This window comes from Mytilus edulis, chromosome 7, assembly GCF_963676685.1.
Source record: "Mytilus edulis chromosome 7, xbMytEdul2.2, whole genome shotgun sequence".
NCBI lineage: Eukaryota > Metazoa > Mollusca > Bivalvia > Mytilida > Mytilidae > Mytilus > Mytilus edulis.
Window position 1 is genome coordinate 30,787,326 of NC_092350.1, and position 18,994 is coordinate 30,806,319.

The window sequence follows — 18,994 nt, forward strand, 5'->3', positions numbered from 1 at the left end:
TTTTGAGTAAATTTTTATACATTTCGTGACCATATCAGAGGTTCTAGTGTAACTAAACAATATTTGCCTGGCTTGTGCCCAGAAGATTTTGGGATATGTATACTTCATCGATGTGACTAAAGGACCAATATGATGTCTTGTTTTAACACTTGATGTCTGTAATGTGTCATCGCATCTCGTCTGTCATCCTCCTTTATATAACTTTGCAAAAACTAATTGTTCAATTAGACAAAGCTGCCTACACACTCGTTCATTCGACTGTTTCCATGTGCTACTTTCATCTCATTGCGTATACAACCTTTCTATATTTTACACGTGATTATAAACAATTTTGAGCGGTTTTGAAAACTGTTATAATAAATGTTTACGATTATTTTGAGAGAAGGTCCAGTATGTGAAATATATCGTTTTTGAACCGATATATAGAAACGAACCGATAGTAAATTGTTTTTCCTTTTGTATCTTTCAACTCACTTTGGAATTGGTGTTAAAGGTCATACAATAATTGATGAGGGCCAATTAGTACATTCTTCAAATTTTTTAACTAACATACTTGCATCAATTTTCACTTTACTCCTCAAATGATATATATTAGTATATTAGTCATCAACATAAGCAATCCTCCCCTTCCTGTGCAATTAGATGTAGTCGTTTAATTTCAGTAAAACATAAATTTGCGTTCCTTTGATAGTTTTTATCTCGGGTTTTATTTAAACAAGAATGCATGTCCAAACCAGTCATATCACTGAGTACAACAGACGCATATAATAAAAAAAAAAAAAGAATAAAAAGAATAGTCAAGCAATAAGTTCCGTTTGCCTAAATATTTTGTACTTAATAACTTATTATTCCTCTTTTAGAAAAATAATAATTAGTCATGCAGGATATTCACTTATGTGCATTTTATTTTTGAACAGGCGTTTGCCATACTTGTACCGTAAGTACTTGTATCGATTTGTTTATAATTCATAGTTGGTTTTCATTTCTTTCAATATACGAATTTACTCTACAATATGTAAATACGTTATGATGTGCACACAAGTTATGTTGGTGTTTCATATTCCAGGAACATATTACCTCAGCTGTATTTGGCAAACTTTCCAGTATTGTTGGTCCTCAATGCTCTCCAATTTCGTACTTTATTTGGCCTTTTAACTGCTATTGATTCGAACGTCACTCCAATCCTGGTATTTATGGTTTGTTTATGGCATACAGGATACGCTTACCCTGACAACGCACACGGTCTCGATCCATTTGAATATAATCCAATTCCTTCACTCAGTACGCAATCAGTCTATTTATTTGCCCAAATCAGCGAATTTGTAGACGGATATGTGCAATTTTATTGGTAAGACTGTTTATCTATATGAAGAAAACTTGCTGATTTATTGCATTATTCAAAATATGTAAACAAATAACAAACATTTGTGTTTTAGAATAATTTTTTTATAACTTAGACAATGTAAGGGGAGATAACTCTTTTAGTACAAAATTTAAACCGGACTGAAAGGGATTTCTTTAAATGTTTACTTGTAGCAAGAAAACAAGTTCGGTGAAACCATGTTTCTATCTTATACATTTCTTTTTATGCACATAAATGTGTTTTTTCATGATCATTCTAAGCAAGTCTAAACAATTTTCAACAACTCATAGCGTCAAAAATAGCACGGTGACCCATCTTTTTAATTATAATTTTAAAAAGAGCATAGCAAAATCTTCATTTTTGCAAGGTGTAAGGTATATCTCAAGAAACATATACCTATCATCTACCTTAATCGATTGATGATATTTGCGAACATAGGTCAACTATTGTGGCCTTTATAATTTGTTAACAGATATCAGAGTGCCTGGTTTTTAAAAAATAATGTTCTTCAAACTTGTTTTAGTTTTCTTTTTTGATGTTGTTGTAAGTACAATGGTGCTGGGAATGAAAAGAACACTATATAACTATCATCCGAATCGCACCTATAGATCCACCTGCATTAAGAAGGCGAAAATCAAATGCATGAGTACTGAGCCACGTCAAGATTCATACGTTATGACCTTCAACAGCGGTATACTACTGTTGCTTTTATACGATCAAACGAAACATAATAGCATAGCGACAATACCGCATACGATAAACATCATGTAAAATATAAATTCAAAGGTATACAAAATGAAATAGCACAATTAAAACCTCATGCACTCGAATAATTGAGGGTACACTTGAGACAAAAACACACTATTAAGGCTTTTTTCAGTAATCTTTAAACATCGATTTGGATGTTAAAATAACTCAATTAGACAAATCGGAGTTATTTGGTTGGAAAACCTCTAATGTCACTGAAGAAGTAAAATTGATTTGAGTATCTTTTATGTACATTCTAATAAAGAGCGAAAGATACCAGAAGGAAATTCAAACTCAAAGATCGAAAATAAAATTGAGAATGGAAATGGGGAATGTGCCAAAGAGACAACAACCCGACCATAGAAAAAAACAACAGCAGAAGGTCACCAACAGGTCTTCAATGTAGCAAAAATTCCCGCACCCGGAGGCGTCCTTCAGCTGACCCCTAAACAAATATATACTAGTTCAGTGATAATGAACGCCATACTAATTTCCAAATTGTACACAAGAAACTAAAATTAAAATAATACAAGACTAACAAAGGCCAGAGGCTCCTGACTTGGGACAGGCGAAAAAATGCGACGGGGTTAAACATGTTTGTGAGATCTCAACCCTCCCCTATACCTCTAGCCAATGTAGAAAAGTAAACGCATAACAATACGCACATTAAAATTCAGTTCAAGAGAAGTCCTAGTCTGATGTCAGAAGATGTAACCAAAGAAAATAAACAAAATGACAATAATACATAAATAACAACAGACAACTAGCAGTTAACTGACATGCCAGCTCCAGACTTCAATTAAACTGACTGAAAGATTATGATTTCATCATATGAACATCAGGCACAATCCTTCCCGTTAGGGGGTTAGTATCATACCATCATAACATATATGAGAAGAACATAACGCGTGTCATGCCAACAACTGGTTTTAGAATAAATGTGTTTAGTTCCGATGCAAAGACCCCATAAGTGAATCAATATTAACGCCAAAATATGCAATCTTTAATGACCTGACAACAGTATCGTAACTATATCCCTTCTTAGTAAGTCTATTCAAAGGTTTTGTTAGTTTTTGAGGTGAATACTGACACCTTTGTGCTTTATAAAGAATATTTCCATAAAAAATTGGATTTGAAATACCTGAACGTATAAGAAGTCTGCATGTTGAGCTATGTTTACGAATGATGTCCTTATACCGATGATAAAATTTAGTAAATGTTTTGACTAGTTTGTGATATCGAAAACCCGGGTGTAATAATTTTTCAGTAATACATAAATTTCTCTCGTTAAAATGTAAAACATTGTTACATACACGAGCGAATCGTACAAGTTGAGATATATAAACACCGCAAGATGGTGATAAGGGAACGTCACCATCTAAAAATGGATAATAAACTGCCAACGCCATGGGAATAAAAGAAAAAGGAACAAACAAATTATAGTACACAAGCTAAGACACGACATAGAAAACAAAAGACTCAGCAACAACTGGGGGTGATAATAGGTGATAATAGGTATTCCGGAAGGGTAAGCACATGTATCAATACAAATCATATGCAACATATTGTTGATCAGAGAGTTGCACTTGTAGATGGTACCGAAATGATGTGCGATTTTAAGAGTATTTCATAAAAAGATGAAACTAATATATACGTCAACTTTAAATATATTCAGTTGATGGGTAAATGAGGCATTCACAGTTACAATAGGAAGGAAAACATTGTGTCATACTGACGCTGTTAAGCCAAAAAACAATGTTTCAATATTTTTTTTTGCCAAATCATAAATATATCATGATAATTATCAAAGAGATTGCATCTTTTAAAGTAAAATTTACATACTCATTGTTTTAGTGAATAGCAGTTAAATTCAAATTGTGACACGTCGTTGGTTTTATTACATGTAGTATTAGGAAAGTTTAAAACTTAAATAATGTCATGATTTTTTTTTTAATATAACTGAACTTTAAATAAAAAAAGAAACACCCCTTTTATATTTCAACAGCATTAGCTAATAATGATAACATAGCATCAAAATATATTGTCCCTACTGCTGCACTAGATTTAACTTCTTTGGACACAAATCTATGTTTCTGTAGAGTGTCAAAAGTTTTGAACATCAACATCGAGTGTCTTATGTAATTTATATGTACCTGAATAATTAAATTGTATTTTAATTAAGTGTTATTCGCAGATCTTTAAAACGTAACACATTTGATTTTTTAACATCTTTGGTGATCGAGTTGTCACAACGTGGTGAATTAAATCATGGCATATTGTAAAGTCAGTGGCAGATGGTTCTGTCGTTGGGTTGGTTTCGTTGAGTTATGCCCACCATTCTCCTTATATTCGTCAATTCAATTAATCTCTGTGTACATGGTAATCAAACTTAAGTATATAAGATTAGTGGTGCTAGATAATGGTAGCAAATATCTACATATAATTTAGTACAACTGGTTAAAATGGTTCTGTGACTAAATATATATCATGTGAAACCAAGAATGACTACTTCTGGTAATAAAAGTCATCAAAGTCACAATAACTTGTCTGGCACAAAAAAAAATCAAATTTTGAAAGTAAACAAAATCTGCAATAACATTACTTAGATATAAGGTAGGTTTCTAGGGATTTATCACAAATTTCCAAAATTGATCAGTTACCATGGTAATTCTTGATTTTCTTTGTCTTTTAATATCATTAGGTATAGTTTGAATTTTGTTGATTAAAAACAATATATATACACACACGTGCACTAAACAAATAATATTTGTAAGTGGGGGATTATAAAAATGAGTTGTTTCTTGATTGTGTACAATGTTTCAAAAGGAAAATTGGGTGGGAAACATAAACTTAATTGAAATCTTTTTTTCTTCGTGGCGGTCAGTTTTTAAGGGTGAAGTAAGACGGAGTGTCCGGAGAAAACCACCGACCTTCGATAGCAAAACTGACCTAGTCAATTAGTATTAGAGTCGAGTGTACTCACACCATGGAAGTACTGATTAGTGAATCGTATTTTAGCAATTTTATTAATACTTCCTTGTCAAAGGAATACACATTCCCCATTTCCATTCTCAATTTTTAAAATGTGAGTGCTTATCATTTCGGTACACACTAGATTGATCTACATGGACGAATTAGAATCCATTCGGTACATCAATTGAGACCCCTGCCATATTGGCAATGACATATGTTACATAGTTACGAACACGATTATCGGTATTAAATAAACTCATCATAGATACCAGGACTAAATTTAGTATACGCCAGACGCGCGTTTCGTCTACAAAAGACTCATCAGTGACGTTCGAATCCAAAAAAGTTTAAAAAGCCAAATAAAGTACGAAGTTGAAGAGCATTGAGAAGTCGTACTTTAAATGGAACATGTGTCAGTTTATCCCCAATTAAATAACAACATATTGAGTTATTATATTACAGTCTATTTTAAAGCTTATAAATATATTCCTTTTTTAAACAATCGTTAGCTGTGTCTTTAAAACTGAATTAAATTTACACAGTGAAGAAATTATGTAAGAGTTTGTTTATTCGGCAAACATTGTTAAATCTACCTCCTGTACATAAGAAGAACTGCTGTATTTGAATACCGAAAATTACATAATTTTTATTTAATCTTACTTACACATATATTATACAAGATCAAAGTACTTTTAATAGTTTACTAGTCCACAAATATTGAAAATGAAATCCGCAGGCTAAAATGTATATATAATGATAGTACGCAAAGTATTATACTAAGGTCAAGTAACTATTTATTGGTCACGTCACAGATTTTTGTCCAATACTGCTACAGCTGCTATAAAACTTAAAATCAAAAATCGAAAAAAATAACGATTTATCTATTTCGTTATTATCTGAAATATTAATGGATAAAAAGGGGTCAGCTCTTTACAAAATCATCAAATCTCCAATTATGAATGCAAAGTTTTTTCTTCAAAATTGATATAATTTTCGTTTGATTGATGGAGAATAATTATGCAATGAACTTCTTTTTTATATATATAAACAAATCTGTTACCTAGTTTGTAATGTAAAACTTTTTAAAAACTGCCATTGTCGGCTTGTGTTTAAACCCGTTTGAATTTTTATTATAAAAAAATACGACGAGGTGGTAGTATTGCTAATGAGACCACTTGTGCATTACATACATTTTCTTGTGTATTGTTGGTCTCTAGTAAATCTAATGAAAATTATTCCCTATTTGTTTTTCGTTACGATCACCCGCAACAGCAAATCGCTGGTGATATGTCAGTCAGTCCATGACTTAAATGATACAATATGACAGTTGTTATCCATTCGTTTGATGTGTTTGAACATTTGATTTTGCCATTTGATTAGGGACTTTCCGTTTTGAATTTCCCTCATTTTAGTTTGAGCAGTTTTGTGATTTGGCTTTTTAGTACTGTTTATGATTGTATATGGTGACCCTATATAAGTTTCGATGTTTTAGGGATAATGCCAATCCAATAAGAGACATACCCGAGTCAAATGAATAAAATAATGCTAGTATATAAGTGTGGGTTGGCGTGTCTTGAGGCTAGCTGGGAATTTTCGGTACAACTTTGGTATAATTTACAATGCACAATAAAACTAGTATATTAAGAGTATGACATATCTCTATAAATTATGCTTTTTCCGAAATTTATATTGTTATTGATTGGCAATAAACATGTATCGCACAAGCAGCATTTTAAAGAACCCAAACAACTTTTCAATACATATTTTTCATTAAGTACGTGTCCTTGTACCCATACAATATGGGATATCAACCTATATTTAACTAGTACAGGTATAGCTTGGTGATTTGTATAAATAAAGGATTTATATTTATTGGTCATTGATTCACCAACAATATCTATGTAAACGGACGAATATTGACAGTTTAGAGTAAATATTTGTATTTCAGCTACAATTTAATTTACATAAAGGGTTTATAATTGCTATTTGTAACAGGTTTTCGTAAAACGAAAGCGTTCTAGTTTTTGACAAGCTTTCAGTCTGTGTGTTTTATTTTTCCTACAACGTTATTAAAAAAATGGCACAATTTATCGGAAAATGGAAAGGAGATGGAAGCTCATACACAAATTATGATGCCTTTGCAAAAGCGTCAGGTTAGTCAAAACAATATATATCATAGGTTACGTCTTGATACTATTTTTTTCCATGTTTATAAACTAAACAAACGAATAGAAAGAAGAAAGAAATTAATAAATAAAAGGAGACTTGTTTACACGGATAACAATACCAGTTTTTGCTATAAAAATTAAAGAAGATTTAGATAATTGAGTGAACCATCTTGCATACTAATTAATATTTCGCATTTAGGATTGGATAGGAATTTGATTTTCAATGAGTGACTTTTTAAATGTCTGCAATATGCAGTTTTCTTATTTCCTTAGAAAGAGGTCGTTGATAGATGCTTATTCACTCACCATTTGTAGCTTACTGGGTAAAAAAATTATTCGTTACTCTTTTATATTTGAAGAAAAGCTATGAGAGTATATTTACTGAAAAGTTTACATATCTTATTGACATCCACTTAGTACAATGATCAACTCTGTAGTCATGAAGTCGAAAAACAAGACAACTGAAGGATCAATTTAGGAAATTCATACTAATTATACACATACTATAACTTATACTCATCGAATGCAAGCGGTTAACCGCAGTGACTTCAGTTTCTCCTATATAACTACCCGCTGTGTGTATAAAAACAAAATTAAACATCCAATCAAACATTTTTGTATATGAACATCATGTAAAATACATGTAATCAAAATTTTGATTTTCAGGCATTCCAGACGACTTAGTGGAGAAATTCCGTACTGCCACCACTGAAATGGAATTCAAAAAAGATGGCGATTTCATGCTTTGTGACGTAAAAACTAGTGCTGGTCCAGATAAAGTTTATAAATTTAAATCTGGAGAAGAAGTATCAACGACTGACCCTTGGGGAAAAGCAGCGAAGGTTATTTGATTATATATAGTTATCTGCATATTAATAGTATATAACGTATTGGACGTAAACTTACCCCCCCCCCCCCTCCCCCCTTCCCCCTTTTTATCATTAGTTCAGTTAAACTGACAATTTCAAGAATATTCGTTTCTAGATCCAGATTATGATAGTTAAATAGGATGATTGATTACTAGACGAGAAGTTTGTATAATTACTTACAATTTCAAATTCAAACATAGCCGAGTTATTGAATATTTGAAAATTAAATACACAAAAGTTCAGAAAAATCAATATGTTAATATGACATGATACTACTACATGCATATCAATAAACGTTTATTGAAATTTTTCTTTACACCACTATACAGTAGATAGAGTTTTCGTGAATTTGTCCAATGTACTGGTAAGGCAAAAGGCAATACAAGATGATGCTTTCAGATGCCTCTCCCTAGAGAAAGAAGATGTGGTATACGATTGTCAATGAGTAAATCCACAACAAAAGACCAAATGACACAGAAATTATCAATTATATGTCACCGTAAGGCCTCCAACAATGTGCAAAACCCATACCGCATCGTCATCTATCAAAGGGCCTGAAATCACAAATGTAAAAAATTCAAACGAGAAAACAAACGGTCGAATTTATGTACAGATTAATGAACGAAATATAAATATGTTACGCAGTAACAAACGACAACCACTTAATCACAGGCTCCTGACTTGGGACAGGCACACACAGAATGTGGCGGGTTTAAACAAAAGGATTTTAAAACTCCTTAGATTGTTTTACACCTGTTTAAATGTCTAGGATTTTTATGGCCTTCCACGTTCAATTTGTCCACTCAAAAATTGTAACATGTTAGAGTCCATTTATCCCTCAATATATCTACATATTTTCATTAGAATTGTAAAACTGATATGAATTTGTTTTTCAGTTCACAATTACCGTCGAGTCGGATACAAAAATGGTAGAGGTAAACAAATCGGAGATGATGGACTGGAAAGAGATGAAAATGACAAGAGAAATCCAAGGAGGAAATAAAATAATAGAGGTACAAATTAGTTTGTAACATCAGTAATAATGGTGGTTATGCATGATACAATTATAGACATGACATAACATTGCATAACAGGCTGAATGAAGACACCTTAGCACACTATCATATATATATCATCAGTTTAAATATCCAAGTACATGTTAGTTTAATGATTAAGATAGCACACTGGATCGTCTAATCGTCTAAATATATTTATTGTGAAGGTAAACATGTAAGAGGATTAATATCACTATGCTCAACAACAACAACAAAAACACACAATAAAAAAAAGAAACCACTGCTCTTTTTTGCTCTTTGCATGAAAAAAAGAAATATAAAGTTTGGTCAATCAACAGCTATTTTCACTGTCGGTCTCATGCGAAGAAGGCACTTACACATTAAAATATCTGACATACCCGATCCTAGTGAAACAACAACACTTTTTTGTTTACTTTTAATTGGGATATAAGCATATGTATACGCTTTTCTTATGGCAGATAAGACAAAGATGGAAATGAGTAGATGTATCATTTTTCTTCGTCTTAAAGCAAAGAGAACATGTATGCATTTACACCATTTTATTTGCAAAATATGCAGTTTAAATTCCGAAAAGTGACAAGATTAAAAATATCACTACAGTTTTTTTTTTAAATATGAACCAACCTAACTTACCACGCTTTCATTCAGACTTTGAAATATCGGACTCCTGGTTAAGCATTCATCTTATCGATATACAGGTATTACTTTAAAGTAAACTTTTAGATGGAAAGCGAGAAAATCGTTCATTTTGTATTTCAAGTGATTCTTTATTTCAGACAGCAGAGTTACCTTGTGGCACTAAAATGACAATGGAGTTTTCAAAAGTTTAATGGGCGGAAAGACTGAACATCAGCGTGGATGAATATACTTTATAAACGCTTCTTTAAAATAGTTAATACATTGATTTTATTTTCTGCATTTTACTTCTGGTAAACCAACATTGTAGTTTGTTTTATGCATTTATATTAAATGCCTGCAAAACCAAAAAAAACCTGCTGAACTGGACTGAATAGATGATCGCAGTACAGAGCACTGCCAGACAATAGTCAACATAGTTGTAATAAATTCTATAGAAGAACCAATTACTGATAAAAAGTAAAACAAAGGGTACGGAACACCAGGCATGATAGTAATTTATGCAGTTCAGTTAACTTACTGGCATTTACATACTGTAGAATAAACATCATCTAAGTTCTACGTTTTTTTCTTTGATTATCATAATTCATAATCATACAAAAACCAATCAGTGTGAGATGTGGTACTATTGCTTATGAAACAACTATCAACCATGCAGTGGTAGTTAGCAATTATAGGCTACCGCAAAGCCTTCAACAATGGAGAAAAAACTTGCCGTATAGTAGTCCAAATAATTATGACGTCTTGAAAGGCTATTTCATTTTTGCTTTGACGCGTGTCGCAGTATTTAAAGGCACCAAAACAAACAAAATAAAATAGCCTTTCAAGATGTCATAATTATTTGGACTAACCGTATAGTCGCCATACAAGCCCCGACATAAAAAATGTGAAACAATTCAAAAGAAAAAAAAACCCGGCTTAATTAATGACAAAACAATTTACGAAAAAAACAAATATGACAGATATGAACCAACGACAACGTTAACCTGAGTACGATTTCTTTTAAAAGTACATTATATATTATGTATATAAATTCCCTTTACTTTTAACATACTTTAAGGACCACTACACACTTATATCTATAGAATAATATAAGGACACATTTCCATTTTTTTTTTCTTAATTCCAAATAGACTTTCTTGTATGTACGACATGATAACTGTACTACTACCAGTGAAACGGTCCTTGTTGTAGTGGTTAGATAAGTTTATCTTTCATTTGCTTTCACGTTGAGATGTCCCATTCTAGATGAATTAACATAAAAGCCGAAAGTTTCACGAAAGAAATTGATACTATTTATTTACAAATAAGAAGATGTGGCATGATTGCCAACGATAGCTCTTCACCAGAGATCAGATGGCAGATAAGTTAACTATTACAGGTCACTGCCTTCAACTATGACCAAAACCCATACTAAACTGAGCTTTAAACAAATATATTAAAGGACCCCAAATTGACAACTATGAAACAATTCAAACAACAATAAATGAAAAACACACTTATATTCTATAAATATGAAATATAGACCAAATATCTCGTATTCGTGAAAAAATATTTGAAAAAAGTCTTATTACCTTCTATGAGCTGCAGTTTGAAAAAATCTGAAATCATGCACTTTATCAAGAAGTATATTTTCATATTTATTTTAAAATCTGTATCATTTAGTTTACCTTCTTTCAAAATGACATTTAGATGCTTTTCTTAGTATAAACCATCATGGAATTTTTTATATTTTATTCTAATATGACGTGCTTCTTTCGCTTTGTAAACAACACTGTGATAAAATTCTCGATATATCTATACTTAGCGCAGACTCAGAGATATACATAATAATGGCTGTTACAATATACTTCCCACGTAAATCTACATGTATTGGAACCTATTTGCAGACCCTTTGCCGATTTTATTGATTTAAAAAGGGCAATTAAAAAAGACAAAATAACTTCTTCTTATTCGGATGCATAATAAAGGGCTGCGCTTTAGCGCATGATACGCCCGTTGCTCTTTTAAGTTGTCTTTTATGCTTTAAATGAATTTATATGATCAACTAGAAATATATATACAAATCAAAAGGGATGTTACATTAATATATTCACCAAAGTTTCATAAAATCCCCCTTTTTTAAGTATAAAAATTCATTACTTAAGAAAACGTAAAATCTAAAATTTATAAAAATAAAAAGGGAGCTTATGTCAATAGATATAAACAATTTATCAAAGTTACATAAAATTTTGTGAAAGTGTTAGTTATTGTCCCAAAATTGGAAAATCCCCCCTTTTTTAAGTATAAAAATTCATAACACGGAAATGTAAAATCTGAAATTTATAAAAATTGAAAGGGAGCTTACATCAATAGATATAAACAATTCACCAAAGTTTCATGGACATTGGTGAAAGCCTTTTTGAGTTATTGTCCGAAGTGTTGAAAATCCCCCTTTTTTTATGAATAAAGCCCCATAAATCCAAAACTTAAAATCTGAAATTTATAAAAATTGAAAGGGAGCTTACATCAATAGATATAAACAATTCACCAAAGTTTCATGGACATTGGTGAAAGCCTTTTTGAGTTATTGTCCGAAGTGTTGAAAATCCCCCCTTTTTTATGAATAAAGCCCCATAAATCCAAAACTTAAAATCTGAAATTAAAAAAAAACGAAAGGGAGCTTACGTCAATAGATATAAACAATTCACTTTTAAGTTTCATGGAAATTGGTGAAAGTGTTTTTGAGTTATTGTCCGAAGTGTGGACGACGGACGGACGGACGGACGAACGGACGGGCAGACGGACGGACAACGGTATACCATAATACGTCCCGTCTAAAAGACGACAGGCGTATAATAAAAAGCAGTAAATGCACAAGAGCTCGGAGAAATCAACAAAATAAAAATAAAATAGAATTCCGCGAAAGTCTATTATTTTTTTTGGCGCATTTAAGTCCTTTCAAAACATTTAAGGAATGACTGTAATATTTTTTCTGTCTATGAAGAAATAACATAAAAAATTTGGTGCACACTGAATAACGCGCGTAGCGGGTTATTTAACAGTGTGCACCACATTATTTATGTTATTTGATTTTCGAATAGACAGAAAAAAATATTACAGTCATTTCTTATAATTTAATTCTAAACCGTAGAAAACCATGAAAAAACGTTGATGACGTCACAGTCACAGGACTAAATTATGTCTATGGGCTCATAACAAAATAACGTCAGCCAATCAGAAGACGCGTTACATCCAAAATTAAATTATTAAACAATGAACAAAGCCCATACCGCATAGTCAGCTATAGTTCATTCAATAATTTTGCCTTTAGATGTGTGTTGAAAATAATACCAATAGCTTGTTGTTTTTTCCTTGTGCTGTTCAACTATAATATTTCTATATCTGAAGGAAATTTAAGACTTGTTTTTTTTTTCTATTTTATTCAAACCATCTTTGTGTATAATTTGAAAGGTTAATATTGCTCCTATAATTAAATTAAATCTTCTGACTTTAAGATATGGAAGTTTTGCCTTGTGTAAAAGATTCAGTGATCTTCATACAAGTTATCATAGTCCTCATTAATGAAATCTGAAGGCTCTCTCTTAATTTTTTCCATCTTCATATGAGCTATCAAAATCCTCATAAATAAATCTGAATGCTCTCTCTCACTTGATTTTTCCCTTCTTAAATGGGATTTTTTTTTTGGGGGGGGGGGGGTATTTTTCACTACAAAAATGCTAGGTAACTGGGCAGTACTTATTTAAGATAAAACAAAATACCAAGAATGATAGATTGTTCGACGACCAAGCCTTGAAGGCATAAAACTTTGCTCAGTGCTCGGAGCACAAAAATCATGCTCGAAACATGAAATCCAGCAATTTGATTGGTAGATTTTTCGAGTCTGAGTACAAAAATCATGCTCGAAAGTTTTATGACCGTGAGAGAAAATGTATTAATTATTCCCTGGCCTTTATATTATTATAAATTGCTTTTATTGTTTCTGTAAAGTCTTTAACACACATATAAACATGATAAACACATCAAAACAAACAATATTCATACGGCGAACCATTGCCGATGTATTTTCATATTTTGGTATCATTATCTGTGTATACAGCAGCACTATGAATTAATAACACAGACAAACATATCGGATATCGCGTAAATGGCAAGTTCTCAAATGGTGTGCGTTTCATACAATAATCTAATTAATTTATAAAAGAATTATCAGGAAATTTGAATGGTTATTATGGTCAGAGACATCTAATAATACAATTTGTATTATATGTCTCTGTCATGGTTAAAGGAAGCAGAAATTTGTTCATTAGACTTTGTATAACCAGAACTTTGTGTTATATTCTACATGAGAAGAAACCCGCTCTGATAGACGTCTTATGCTTTAAAACGGTTACCAAAGGCTCATGATAAATACACGGCCGACACTCGGCTAACCGAGAGATTGGTCGGTTAATCTATATTGAGTATGCGGCTATATGGGAGATTGGTCTGTTAATCGGGTTGGTTATACGTCTGTTAAGAGTAAAACGCACAATTTAATGTTAAACTCTGGCTTATTATAAGAACCAAATCAAAAAAAAGAAAACTGTCTGACAAAATGATATCTATCATAGAACATTTTCCACTTGTAAAAACATTTCATAGTCTACGCAGTTTTCAGTAAAATCAAAAGGCGTCGCGCAAGTATGTAGTATTTATGCTTATACGCATAGCATTTTTTTTAATAAAAGTCGGAACAAACAATTTTAGATATCATTTAAAGGACACAAAATAGTACTTTAGTTCTAAAACATAAATTTACATTGGTAAATATTTCATAATTGTAATAAAAAGTGAATATTACCACGTTTTAGTGAACATTATGGGAATAAAGTCTGTTAATGGGTTGGACAATTGAAATTGTGTCAGTTAAGAGTAATTTAGCCACAGGTATTTTTGCTACCTTTATATTTTCCTATAGAAAAAGTTAAGAATGAGATGTTCCTGAGTAAAATAAAATTGATAATACTGTGCAACAGTATCCTACGGAAGCGAATTAGCGCAACACATTTTAAAAAAAAATTTCGTCCTATATTTGCGTTACAACGCAAACCTTTTGCGTTATAATGCAAACCTTTGCGATAAAACGGTTTCATTGCCATTCATAACTCTTAACAGACCAGTTAACAGCCTGGGTTTTATACATCCGACCCATTAACAGACCAGGTTTTAAATAAAGATTGATTTATGTCACCAAAATACAGATTTTCGTGAAGATTTTTCACACAATGATTTCTTTATGGTTAACAAACATAATGCCTGTCTTTTCTCGATGTTCAAAATATTGCATGCACGTAAATTCAACCAACGTATCATTTTGTGTACAGTTTGTGTGTGTAAGATGTGTATAAATTTACTGATGAGTAACCCGCCTTTTCATTTTATAGATCGTACATTGAAGCTAGAAAAATAATAATTACACCACTGGATTCAGTACATTAAATTGTTTTGTTAGACATGAATATTTTTTATGATAAAAATATATTTAAAAAGTTATACAATGAAACATGCTGAACTTTCAATGATTTTCTCGATAACACCTGATTAACAGACTTTAGCCAACCCGATTAACAGACCAACCGCCGATATAGCCGCATACTCAATATAGATTAACCGACCAATCTTTCGGTTAGCCGAGTGTCGGCCGTGAAATACTGTAATTCAAATTTGTTAATTTTAACTAAATCTATTTTTTTAATTTTTATTAATCAACCAAATTAACAGTGGTATTGAGGTCAAAATGTATTATTCACGGCCGACACTCGGCTTACCGAGAGATTGGTCGGTTAATCTATATTGAGTATGCGGCTATATCGGCAGTGGGTCTGTTAATCGGGTTGGCTAAAGTCTGTTAATCAGGTGTTATCGAGAAAATCATTGAAAACTCAGAATGTTTCATTGTATAACCTTTTAAATATATGTTTATCATAAAAAATATTTATGTCTGACAAAACTATTCAATGTACTGAATCCAGTGGTGTAATTATTATTTTTCTAGCTTCTATGTACGATCTATAAAATGAAAAGGCAAATTACTCATCAGTAAATTTATACACATTTTACACACACAAAATGTACACAAAATGACACTTGGGGTTGAATTTACTTGCATGCAATATTTTGAACATCGAAAAAAGACAGGCATTATGAGTGTTAACCAAATTGATATCATTTTGTGAAAAATCTACACGAAAATCTGTATTTTGGTGACATAAATCAATCTTTATTAAAAACCTGGTCTGTTAATGGGTCGGATGTATAAAACTCAGTCTGTTAATTAGTCTGTTAAGAGTTATGAATGACAATAAAAGTATAATTTTATTACTTTATGGTGTGTTCATTTGGTAGGCTCAAGACGAGCGGCTAAAATATACGGAAACAACACTTGAGCAATGGAACATAAAATATATACGGAAACAAAACATGAGCAATGGAATATAAAATATACGGAACAAAACACATGAACAATAACAATGTAGGCAATGGATATTAAAAATTGATAAAAATGGTTTCAAAAAGTGTTAAATCAAAGTAAAATTGATTTTATCCGAGAATGGTCGCATATATCATGTGGATTCTGTTTAATTGTCATGAATGACACCAATTTGTCATCTACATTGGTAACCAGTATATAAATCAGAGATTAACGTCGTAATGTAACTAAACATCAGTATATTGGGATGCCTAAATATAAAGAATAGAGAAAAAATAATGGGTAAGATAAATAAAATGTAGAGAAAAGTAACATAACCATTTAAAGAATACAGAAATAAACACACACCCCAATCCGTACCCTCATGGTATACACGAGAATCTGGATGGAGATACAGAATACAAAATAAAAGATAAGGACAGTAAAGAGTGATGCATTGCTAAAAAAGAGAAGAAAACAAATTGTTTAAGAATAAAGACATGAAACCCCCCTGGGTGTTGAAACAGTAACGGATTGCGATGTACTCATATTGGTGACAAATGCTTGACGTTTAGATGTGGACACTGACACCTGCAGTTCTCCTCTGCACATATGTAGAAAAGGAACTAAACGGAATAAAATGAATTAAATTTTAATACAACCAAATGTAGCTGCATTCGCTCCTTTCCATTTACTTCTTTAGAATGATTTGTAAACAACAGATGATTAAGTAATACAAGAAAAAAAAACAATTGGATGATGCTGAGGAATTAGGATTAAGGTGGTACCGAACACTTTCACTAAAATCAATGTGGTTCGTTTAATTTGGATAAAATTTTGACAAAGTATTTAATTTGAACCTTTAACAGAAATATAAAAATTTCAAAAAATTTGAACCAACCGTTTTGTCAGAAAAATTAACTGGTTATATAGCAGTTTGACAAACACCAATTTTGATCTTCGAAAAGCTTATTATTCCCTTTACAACACAACGTAATTAAAACGTATCACTGACTTTACAGAGTTATCTCCCTGTAGTGTTGGGTACCACCTAGTGACATATGTCATGTGCATATGAAAGCGACAACACGTTATATATGTACCCTGTGTTGTATTAGAAAGACACGTTCAATCGGATTTGAGAACATGCTACTTTGAGCAGACACAAAAATTAAGGCTGATTGAAATCGTTAATAATAAATTTATGCATATTCCAGCGACCAACCCAGATCATCCGGCACGCTATATTGAAGTGACACACTCTTGAGTAAAATGCAAAGAAAGTCAAAATAAAAATGCTTTTACTGGAAGGATAGTGTTGCATCGTATTATTATTTTTTGTCGAGCCTTCGACTTTAGTCGAAAAAGCGAGACTAAGCGATCCTACATTCCGTCGTCGTCGGTGTCGTCGTCGGCGGCGGCGTCCACAAATATTCACTCTGTGGTTAAAGTTTTTGAAATTTTAATAACTTTCTTGAACTATACTGGATTTCTAACAACCTTGGACAGAAGCTTGTTTATGATCATATTAAGATAGTATCCAGAAGTAAATTTTGTAAAAATAAAATTCCATTTTTTCCGTATTTTACTTATAAATCATGGACTTAGTTTGTTCTGCGGGGAAACATTACATTCACTCTGTGGTTAAAGTTTTTAAAGTTTTAATAACTTTCTTAAACTATCCTTAGTTTGTACCAAACATGGACAGAAGTTTGTTTATGATCATAAGATAGTATCGAGAAGTAAATTTTGTAATTAAGTAAATCCATTTTTTTCCGTATTTTACTTTTGAATGGACTTAGTTTTTCTGCGGGGAAACATTACATTCACTCTGTGGTTAAAGTTTTTAAAAATTTAATAACTTTCTTAAACTATCCTGGGTTTGTACCAAACTTGGACAGAAGCTTATTTATGATCATAAGATAGTATCCAGAAGTAAATATTGTAAAAAGATAACTCCATTTATTCTGTATTTTACTTTTAAATGGACTTAGATTTTCTTCCAGTTAACATTACATACAGTCTGCAGTTAATGTTTTCAAAACATTTATTAGATTCATTCACTATCCTAAATTTTTACTAAACTTGGACATAAGCTTCTTACAATCATAAGATAGTATCAAGAGGACTATTTTTATTGATTTTTTTCCTCATTTTTGTTGAGCCTGCGATTTACAGCAAAAGTAGGCGAGACACTGGGTTCCACGGAACCCTTACAATATTTTTTTAACTCAAGAACATCTCATTTTTAACATTTTCAATGGGAAAATATAAAGGTAGCACAACTATTTTCGTGGCTAAATAACTCTTAACTGACACAATTTCAATTGTCCAACCCATTAACAGACTTTATTCACATAATTTTCACTAAAACGTGGTATTACTCACGTTATATTACAATTATGAAATATTTACTAATGTCAATTTATATTTAAGAACCAAAGTAGTATTTTGTGTCTTTTAAATGAAATCTAAAATTGTTTGTTTCGCCTTTTATTAAAAAATTGCTATGCGTGTAATCATAAATACTACATACTTGCGCGACGCCTTTTACTTTTACTGAAAACTGCGCAGACTATGAAATGTTTTTAAAGGTGGAAAATGTTCTTTGATAGATATCATTTTGTCAGACACTTTTCTTTTTTTGATTTAATTCTTATAATATATATGCCAAAAATCTGTATATTTGATCGAGTTTAACATTAAATTGTGCGTTTTACTCTTAACAGACGTATAGCCAACCCGATTAA

The 18,994-nt window shown here is 31.7% G+C and overlaps 1 protein-coding gene across 1 annotated transcript; it reads left to right on the plus strand.

The window, feature by feature from the left end:
• The first annotated feature begins 6,907 nt into the window (after window positions 1–6,907).
• LOC139481239 (fatty acid-binding protein 1-like) lies at window positions 6,908–10,352 on the plus strand. Its single transcript, XM_071264414.1, has 4 exons — window positions 6,908–7,236; window positions 7,918–8,093; window positions 9,017–9,133; window positions 9,934–10,352. Exons 1-4 carry the CDS (start codon window positions 7,161–7,163, stop codon window positions 9,985–9,987), a joined length of 423 nt encoding a protein of 140 aa, XP_071120515.1. The 5' UTR covers window positions 6,908–7,160; the 3' UTR covers window positions 9,988–10,352.
• Window positions 10,353–18,994: the final 8,642 nt, after the last annotated feature.

Excerpts from the sequence above, each read along its gene's own strand:
- LOC139481239 (XM_071264414.1), top strand. The coding sequence starts at position 7,161 with ATGGCACAATTTATCGGAAAATGGAAAGGAGATGGAAGCTCATACACA. Across the intron at positions 7,237-7,917 it reads TGCCTTTGCAAAAGCGTCAG|GCATTCCAGACGACTTAGTG; the intron begins GTTAGTCAAAAC and ends TTTGATTTTCAG. Across the intron at positions 8,094-9,016 it reads CTTGGGGAAAAGCAGCGAAG|TTCACAATTACCGTCGAGTC; the intron begins GTTATTTGATTA and ends TTTGTTTTTCAG.